Source organism: Chrysochloris asiatica, unplaced genomic scaffold (genome assembly GCF_000296735.1).
Source record: "Chrysochloris asiatica unplaced genomic scaffold, ChrAsi1.0 scaffold00677, whole genome shotgun sequence".
NCBI classification, from domain to species: domain Eukaryota; kingdom Metazoa; phylum Chordata; class Mammalia; order Afrosoricida; family Chrysochloridae; genus Chrysochloris; species Chrysochloris asiatica.
In genome coordinates this window covers 138,843-148,221 of record NW_006409195.1, presented here as the reverse complement: position 1 = coordinate 148,221, position 9,379 = coordinate 138,843, and the positions used below count along the sequence as shown (strand labels likewise).

The 9,379-nt window shown below is 38.9% G+C and overlaps 1 protein-coding gene across 1 annotated transcript in view; it reads left to right on the top strand.

Annotated features, from left to right (window-relative positions):
- Positions 1–610: 610 nt before the first annotated feature.
- Positions 611–9,379, top strand: part of MAN1A2 (mannosidase, alpha, class 1A, member 2) — a gene marked incomplete at its 3' end in the record, with an annotated part of 132,907 nt that continues 124,138 nt past the window's right edge. Inside the window, exon 1 of the mRNA XM_006877930.1 lies at positions 611–863. Coding sequence (XP_006877992.1) covers positions 747–863 — 117 coding nt within the window. The remainder of the gene's footprint in view (positions 864–9,379) is intronic.

The following is a 9,379-nucleotide window of genomic DNA, read 5'->3' as shown; positions in this document are numbered from 1 at the left end:
AGAAAGAGGTGACATTCTTCAATAAAGAGTTACAGTCTAGGAAACCTTGGAGTATCTATCCTATGATTGGAAATTGACATGAGGTTTGTTTTTTTTTTTTTTTCATTTGCTGATACTTTTATTTTTCACTCCATCTAGTTTTTTACTAGACTCTTATTATTATTATTATTTTTAATATTCCTACTGATAAGTTGTAGGATAAGAATGCTAACTGCAAGATTGACAGTTCAAACCTACCAGCCACTCCTTGGAAACCGTATACAAGATCCCTGTGATTCAACCAACTGGATGGGACTTAATAACAACAACTGATACATTGTTTGTTTGTGTTTCTTAGCCTTGGAATTGTAACTTTCTTCCTAGTTTCCTCTTCCTCCCCACTGTAAAGTGTTTGTTCTTCAGCATACATGGTTCACTTTATATCTCATAATAAGTTATATTTTTCCTGTTCTTTAGGCATATCTGATTCTCTCTCATTTTCTATTTAATAGCAAGAGTAAAAAATAACAACCACGATTTGGTGGAGGAATCTGTAAGTTTTACGTTTAAAAGTTCACGTTTTTTAGAAGGCTCACTCTTACCAGTCATTTTTACTTCTCTTCCTCAGAGAAGAAGAAGAACGGCTAAGAAACAAAATTCGAGCTGATCATGAGAAAGCCCTGGAAGAAGCAAAAGAAAAATTGAAAAAGTCAAGAGAAGAAATCCGAGCAGAAATTCAGACAGAGAAAAATAAGATAGCCCAAGAAATGAAGATGAGAGAGAACAAGCCACTGCCACCAGTCCCTGTACTCAACCTTGTAGGAATAAATGGTGGAGACCCAGAAGATAATGACATAAGAAAGAAAAGGGAAAAAATTAAAGAGGTAATAGGTCAAATTTTATACTATGGAATGGTTATGGATTTGTATTTGACTGCATTTAATTTTATATATCTGTACCGTTTTGCATTCACACTACTTGGATCTTGTTTGTTCTTGGGCCATAAATGTAGTTCAATTTTCAAGTTGGCAGAAAAGACTAGAATTTTTTCTTCTTAATGTTTATTATAATATAATTTACTCTAAAAAATGATATGATTGTTAATTGAATAGTTCTATCACTTATCCAGTGTTCAGATTTCTTTTGATTTTCAACATTTTATAAATAATGTAAAATAGATCCAGATTTACTTTATCATTGAATAAGAAGTTTCTTAAAGGTTTAGGTATAGGAAACACTGCTAGATACTTTGCAAATCTTCTCATAAACATGCTTCTAAGGAACTAGCATTGTATCTGCCATCTTTTACATTATGATAACACCTGGATTATAGTGTGGGTTTAGAAGATAATCCTTCGCAGTGTCAATCAATGATTGAAGAATGGAGGATTGATCTTTTAAAAATTCTTTAAATTGATTTTACTTCAGAAGTCTTTCAGTTTGTTATTCTAGGAATTGCTTGAAAGTAAAGAGGATACCAGAGAGGTGAAAATCTTTTGTCAATATTTCAATTACACTTTGCTAATTAAAAATCCTGCTGATTCGAAATTATAACTATTTGGGTGAAAGCTGGATGGCATTTGCAATATTACTACATATAAACAGAAATTTTATTAAATAATCTAATAGAATCAATAATATTTCAAAAGAATTGCTAAGGGTTATGTAAGGTCAGTAGGTAATTTAAACTCGACAGAGCTACAGTCTGATTTTCCCTTACGCCTGAGTTCTTTGTTTTATGTACAGGTTGGTTAAGACACTTTTTTGGACAGTGTCTGGGAGATATTGTTAGGTTTTTATTTTTTCAATGCCTGATTTATTTTTTCTGGTGCATTAGAATTTATTGAAATACTTCCTCATATACATAGATAGATAGCCATGTGTGTTCAGGGAGCCCCCAAATCACCTTTATATTCAATGATTAGCCAGAAGAGCACATGTTGTTGTTAAGTGCCATTGAGTCTGTTCCAACCCATAGCGACCCTGTATAGGGTTTCCAAGGAGCAACTGGTGAACTTGAGCTGCTGACCTTGTGGTTCAAATGGCTTTGTAGTATAGCGCATGAACCCACAGTGCCACACCAGAACAGACCTCAGCAAAACTGTTAACACTCATAGCTAAGATTTATACCAGCAAGAGGATACAGATTGAAATTAGCAACAGGAAAAGGCTCATAGGTCAGGTTGCTAGCTGCCAATTTTCTTTTTCTAATGAAATCATATGAGCAGTGTTTAATTCTCCCAGCAACAGGTACAAGTATGGCCAACCAGGTTCAGTCGAGCCTTGACATCCAGGGTTTTTTAGGGGGTGAGTGAGGAGTTTGTCAAATAGGCTTAACTGACCACCCACATGTCCCATCTTATTTATCCAACCCCAATAGAGGTTAAGCTGATACTGCTTGACCCAAGGCTCTCACATTGTTAGTAGAGTGTGGCCCAAGGTTTTTGGTAAACTGAGACATACATTGTTGTTGTGGTAGTGATGATTTGAGTTATAGTTTACAGAGCAAATTGATTTTAAATCCAACAATTTGTATATGTTTAGTTAGATGACATTGGTTGTAATCCCGACAGTGTAACAGCACTCTTCCCATTTCCCTCTTGTGTGTATACTATTTCCATTTGTCCTTCTTTCCTAGCACTTCCTGCCATCTGAGTTTTATTCCTGGCCTCCTTTGATTTCTTATGGTTGATTGTTTTAAGGAGTGCATACCTCCTTGGTGTTGCTGCTCACCTTATATATTGTTGTTGTTGTTGTTAAGTGCCGTGGAGTCGGTTCCGACTCATAGCGACCCTGCACAGGGTTTCCGAGACTGTAAATCTTTACGGGAGCAGAACGCCTCATCTTTCTCCCGCGGAACCGCTGGTAGTTTCGAACTGCTGACCTTGCGGTTCACAGCCCGATTCGTAACCACTATGCTACCAGAGCTCCTTATATATAGGTCTGTCTATTGTTTGACTGAAAATAGAGCCATTGGGGTGAGTCATTTTCAGGCTTGAAGGCTATCTAAGAGCCATAGTCTTGGGGTTTCACCAGTATCCGTCAGAACACTAAACCCGGTCTTTTTCTTTTTTAAAATAAGTTCTACTTTTTTCTCCGATTCTGTGCGAGACCTCCCTTTCAGTGATCTCAGCAGTGGTAGCAGGGTACCATCTAGTTATTTTGGTACTCAGATGTGTTAAAACGGGGCCTGGCCTTCAGGAGGCCCACAAGTCTTTTGGACTAATTGTTTCCATGTGTCTTTGATTATCTTCACTTTCTTTGCTCTGTATGGGGAGAGAGACCAGTAGTTGTACTTTAGATGGCTGCACACTGTTCACCTCACTATTTACGCTTACTGTCACAGTTTATCAAAGTAGGCTACAGAACATTATCTTCTTGGATTATGTGATGCTAGTTGACTATTCCCTGAGACTATGGTCCTATGTACCCCAGGTCCAGTGACTCATTGCCTCAAGGTGTTTGGTTATAGTTAAGAAGCTTTCCTAAGTTTGTTTTTTGTATGCTCTACTATATCCATGGCTATATTTGTAGCATATAGTACATATGTAGAAATATCCTCATATCCTCTGTGTGTTTGTGTGTGTATGTGTATATATTTATATATACTTTTTGGTCTTCAAAAAGTTCATGGAAAAATGGAATTAAAAGATAAAAATAAAAAAGAAAACTTTATTTAATCAGCATAAAGCCCATCAAGACATTTTTGTAAGCGATAGTACCAGCCATTTGTACCCTAAAGAACTGAGTCCTGGTGTGGGTTAATGCACCAGCCTGAAATGCTGTTTGAACTGCAAGGTCGTTGGTTCAAGTTCGCCAGTTGCTCCTCGGAAACCTTATATACAGGGTCGCTATGGGTCGCAACCGACTCGATGGCACTTAACAACAACAAGAAGAAGAATTGACAGTTCTGGTCTGGAAATTTAACCATATCAATGCAGTCTTGTTTCCATTAATACCTAAAAAAAACCCCACAAGTACCCTTTAAAGATTTTTTTTTTTCAGATTAGGAAACAAAAAGAAGTCAGAAGGAGCCAAATCAGGACTATAAGATGGATACCTAATGGTTTCTATCAAACTCACAAAATTGCCTTTGTGTGATTAAAGGAATGAGCTGGAGCAATTGTCCTCTTGGAGAACAATTCTGGTGAAGCATTCCTGGGCGTGTTTTTGCTAAAGCTTTGGCTAACTTACTTAAAACATTCACATGATAAGTAGATGTTACGGTTTGTTGACTTTTACAGAAAGTCAACAAGCAAAATACCTTAAATATCCCCAAGAAATGTTGCCATGACCTTTACTCTTGACCATCTGCCTTTGCTTTTACTGGACCACCTTTTTATAGCAATTTCTTTGAAGATACTTTGTCTTCAGGATCTTACTGGTAAAGCCATGGTTACACTTCTTCCAAAAAATACTTCAGATTTTGTGATTCCACTTGTTTAAAATTTAGAAGGCTTTGCTCTTGTCTGCAGCTGATATGGGTGCATTGGTTTTGGCACTCATCAAGCTGAAGATTTACTCAACTTAAATTTTCCAGTCAGGGTTTTTTTATAAGCTGAACTAATTGAGATGTCTATGATGTTGGCTTTGGTTTTTCTGTTAATCGTCAAGTCTTCTTCAATTAACGTACCAAGAAGATTAATTTTTTTTCCTTGCAAATTAATATAAATAGTCAGCTGTTACATGCTTCAGCTACATCATCATCTTGTAAACTGCTGATTTCTTTGGAGTGTTGTCTCCATAAACTTTTTGTAAAGCATCAGTGATGTCACCATTCTTCCATCCCAGCTTCACCATAAATGTGATGTTTGTTATTGCTTCAATTTTATCAGGATTCATGTTGCTTTGAAAAGGGCCTCTTTTCAGACTGACATCGTCTCCTTCTTAGTGCCATAAACTACACATAATACAGCAAGTTAGTATGAGTTTAGTTTGTTTTAAAACAATTTTGAAATCCAGGCAGTTTTTCATAACGCTCATTTTCCATGAACTTTTTGGAGTCCCCTTATATTCGTGGGTGTGATTCCACTCATCCTCTCATACCTGTTTAGCTTGTATGTCTTTTGTGTATATCCATCGACATGTAAATTACTGTGGTTACTATTATTTCAGGGTTGTACCTGTAATAGTAGTTACCTTTTTGCCTTTTAACTGTCATGCTCTTCCCAATGTCTTCCTTTGCCTTGATCATTTTGTAGTGACCCCTCCTACTTCCTGTATCTCTGCTATTCAGACAATTTCCAAGAAATTTGGAAGACAACTGTCTGGCCAACTGATTGGAAAAGATCCGTATTTGTGCCATTCCAAAGAGAGGTGACCCAACGGAATGAGGAAATCATGGGACAATATCTTTGACATCCCATGAGAGTAAAGTTTTACCAAAGGTAATACAAAAATGGCTGCAACCATACATTGACAGAGAACTTCCAGAGCTTCAAGCTGAATTCAGAAGAGGAAGTGGGACGAGGGATATCATTGCTGATGTCTGATGGATCTTCATTGAAAGCAGAGAATACCAGAAAGATGTTTACCCGTGCTTTATTGACTACACAAAGGCTTTCGATTGTGTGGATCATGACAAGCTATGGGCAACATTGTGAAGTATGAGTATTTAGAACACTTTATTGTGCTCATGATGAATCTATACCTGGAACAAGAGGCAGTAGTTCGAACAGAACATGGGAACACTGAATGGATTCAAATTAAGAAAGGTGTGTGATAGGGTTATATTCTTTCACCATACTTATTCAACCTGTATGCTGAGCAAATAACCCGAGAAGCTGGGTTCTATGAAGAAAAACATGGCATCGGGTTGGAGGAAGAGTCATTTAACATCCTGTGATATGCAGATAATACAACCTTGCTTGCTAAAAGTGAAGAGGACTTAAAGTACTTACTGATGAAGATCAAAGCCCACAGCCTTAGGTATGAATTTCATCTCAATGTAAAGAAAACAAAAATCCTTGCCACTGGACCAATAAACAATATTCTTATCAACGGAGAAAAGATTGAAGTTGTCAAAGACTTGATTCTTCTTGGATCAACCATCAACACTGATGCAAGCAGCAGTCAAGAAATCAGACGACGTATTGCATTAGGCAAATCTGATGCACAAGACCTTTTTGAAGTGTTAAAGCACAGAAATGTCAACTTGAGGACTAAGGTGCGCCTGACCCAAGCCATGGTATTTTCAATAACTTCCTATGCATGTGAAAGCTAGACATTGAATAAGGAAGACCGTAGAAGAACTGATGCTTTTGAGTTATGGTGTTAGAGGAGAATATTGAAAGTGCCATTGGCTGCCAAAAGAACCAACAAATCTGTGTTGGAAGAAGTGCAGCCAGAGTGCTCCTTGGAGGCCGGGATGGCCAAACTTCATCTCTCATACTTCAGACATATTGTCAGGAGGGACTAGTCGCTGGAGAAGGATATCATGGTTGGTAAGGTGGAGGATCAGAGAATAAGAGGAAGACTCCCAACAAGATGGATTGGCAAAATGGCAACGTCAGTGATCTAAAGTGTGGCAACAATTGTGAGGTTGGCCCAGGATCGGGCAGTGTTTTGTTCTGTTGTGCATAGGGTCGCTATGAGTCAGTACCAACCCGATGGCACCTAATAACAACAACAACTTACTGTATGGAGTCCTGGTGTACTGCTGTGGGCTAATGTGTCAGACAGCAAAGTCGTGTGAACCGCAAGGTCGGTGGTTCAATCTCACCAGCTACTCCTTAGAAACCCTATACAGGATCACTGTGGGTCAGAATTGACTCAATAGCACTTAGCAACAACAACATCAGCTTACTGTATATTGCCCCTTCCCTCACCCAAGTCAACAGGTCTCCACCTTCTAGTTAGTGCTTAATATACCTTCCTCTTCCTCTCCTGGTAACCCTAAGAAAATGTTTAATTTTGTAAGTAAACCTTTTCTTGACTTTTAATAGTAGTGACCTCATACAGTATTTGTTCTTCTCTGGTTGACTTATTTCACTTAGCGTAATGTCCTGTAAGGAGCTCTGGTAGTGTAGTGGTTAGGAATTGGGCTGCGAACATTCGCAAGGTCAGCAGTTCGAAACTACCAGCTGCTCCATGGGAGAAAGATGAGGCTTTCTGCTCCAGTAAAGATTTACAGCCTCGGAAACCCTGTGCAGGATCACTATGGATCAGAACCAACTTGACGGCACTTAACAACAGCAGTGTCCTCCAGGTTCATCCATGTTATGAAATATTTTGCAGATTTGCTGTTATTCTTTAATGTTGTATAGTGTCCCAGTATGTGTGTACGTGTATTACCATAGTTTGCTTATCCATTTGTCCATTGATGGGCACTTAGATTGTTTCCATCTTTTTTCTGTTGTGAATAGTGCTACTATAAGCATGCGTATGTAACCAAGCCACTCTTAACAGGCAGGATATTCCATAATTTAGAACTTATCTCCCAAGAACTGGGCAAGACAAAATTTCTTTATAATGTGAAAGGTTTGTGTAATCCATAACTGGTTGAATTAATCCTCCTTAACTGAGCATTGATGGTCTTAATTGATGGTCTGTTCCATAGTCTGCCCCTGGCCATGTTTTCACTGATGATATGGAGCTTTTCCATCGTCTCTTTCTGCAGAGGTAGTCAATTTGATTTCTATGTATTCCATCTGGTGAGGTCCATGTGTATAGTCGTCTCTTATGCTGTCTAAAGAAAGTATTTGAAATAAACAAATCATTAGTTTTGCAGAATTCTATCATGCCTTCTCCAGCATCATTTCTATCACCAAGGCCATATTTTCCAACTATTGATCCTTCTTTGCTCCCAACCTTTGCATTCCAATCACCATTAATGTACAATAAATGTTGATTGTATGTTTGATCAATTTCAGATTGAATACATTGGTAGAATTCTTCTATTTCATCCTCACTGGTTTTAGTGGTTGGTGCGTAAATTTGAATAATAGTGGTATTAACTGGGCTTCCCTGTAGGCGCATGGATATTATCCCATCACAGACAGCGTTGTACTTCATGACTGTTCTAGATATGTTCTTTTTGACAATGAGTGCAACAAACACCATTCCACTTCAATTTGTTATTGCTGGCATAGTAAACCTTGTGGTCGTCAGATTCAGAATGGCAATAGCAGTCCATTTCAGCTCACCAATGCCTAAGATATCGATGTTTATGTGTTCCATTTCATTTTTGACAACTTCCAATTTTCCCAGATTCATACTTCATACATTCTATGTTCCGATTTTCAGTGTATGTTACAGCTGTTTCTCTTCATTTTGAGTTGTGCCCCATCAGCAAATGAAGGTCTCATGGGCTTTTCTCCCATGGGCTTTACTCCATTTGTGTTATCACGGTCAACTCTACTTTGAGGAGGTAGTTCTTCCCCAGTTGCATTTTGAGTGCCTTCTAACCTGAGGGGCTCATTTTCTGGCACTATATCTGACAGTGTTTCTCTGCTATTCATAAGGTTTTCAGTGACTAAATATTCAGAAGTAGTTGGTCACTCATTCTTCCTAGTCTGACTTTGTCTGGATGCTCACCTGAAACCTGTCCACCGTGGGTGACCCTGCTGGTTACTTAAAATACCAGTGGCATAGCTTTCAGAATCACAGCAACTCACAAGCCACCACAGTACGACAAATGGAATGACGAGTGGTGGCCGTTTGCTTTTAAGTGAAAATTGTCACTTTAAATTTTGAGGAGATCTGTGCGCATGGGTAGTAGAACCCTCCAGGGATGGGGGTGGGATGTCTATTTGCTCAGGCATCCCCTCTAGTCACCAGAATGGAGGTGTGCAGACAGCAAGAGACCAATGAAGAGATAGCAAAAAAGAGAAGGTCCACACCTGTATCTCCACGGTTCTGTCAGGCGTTCCTGGATGTTCTGGTCCTTCCCCCGCTTGGTCCCTCCCAAGATCGTGGCTCCAGGAGCACCTGAGCTTCTTGAATTAGAAAGCACTGGATTTCTTGATTCTGCTAGAAATTCCCCCAGCTGTAAGCCTTCTAAGTTTCTAAATATTCCTTTGTGGTTCAGAATTCTAGCACCATACCCTGAGCCTGCTTGATCCGGTATTCCGTGTTGTTGCTGACGGAGCTCTTCACTTCATGTATACCCGATCCACCATCTAACTACCGTCTTACCTACATGGGATTAAGTTAATTCAAAATATTAGACAGAAATTTTAGGGGTCACTAAGTTTATGTTGAGCCATGGTGTGGCACTGTAGGATAAGCACTGGACTGGTAACCACAAGATTGACAATTCAACCCCACCAGCTGCTCTCAGAAACCTTATACAAAGTTGCTATTTGATACATTAAACACTAAAGACCGAAGACCAGAAGAGTTGTGGGATGACATCAAGAACATCATATAGGAAGAAAGCAAAAAGTCATTGAGAAGACAA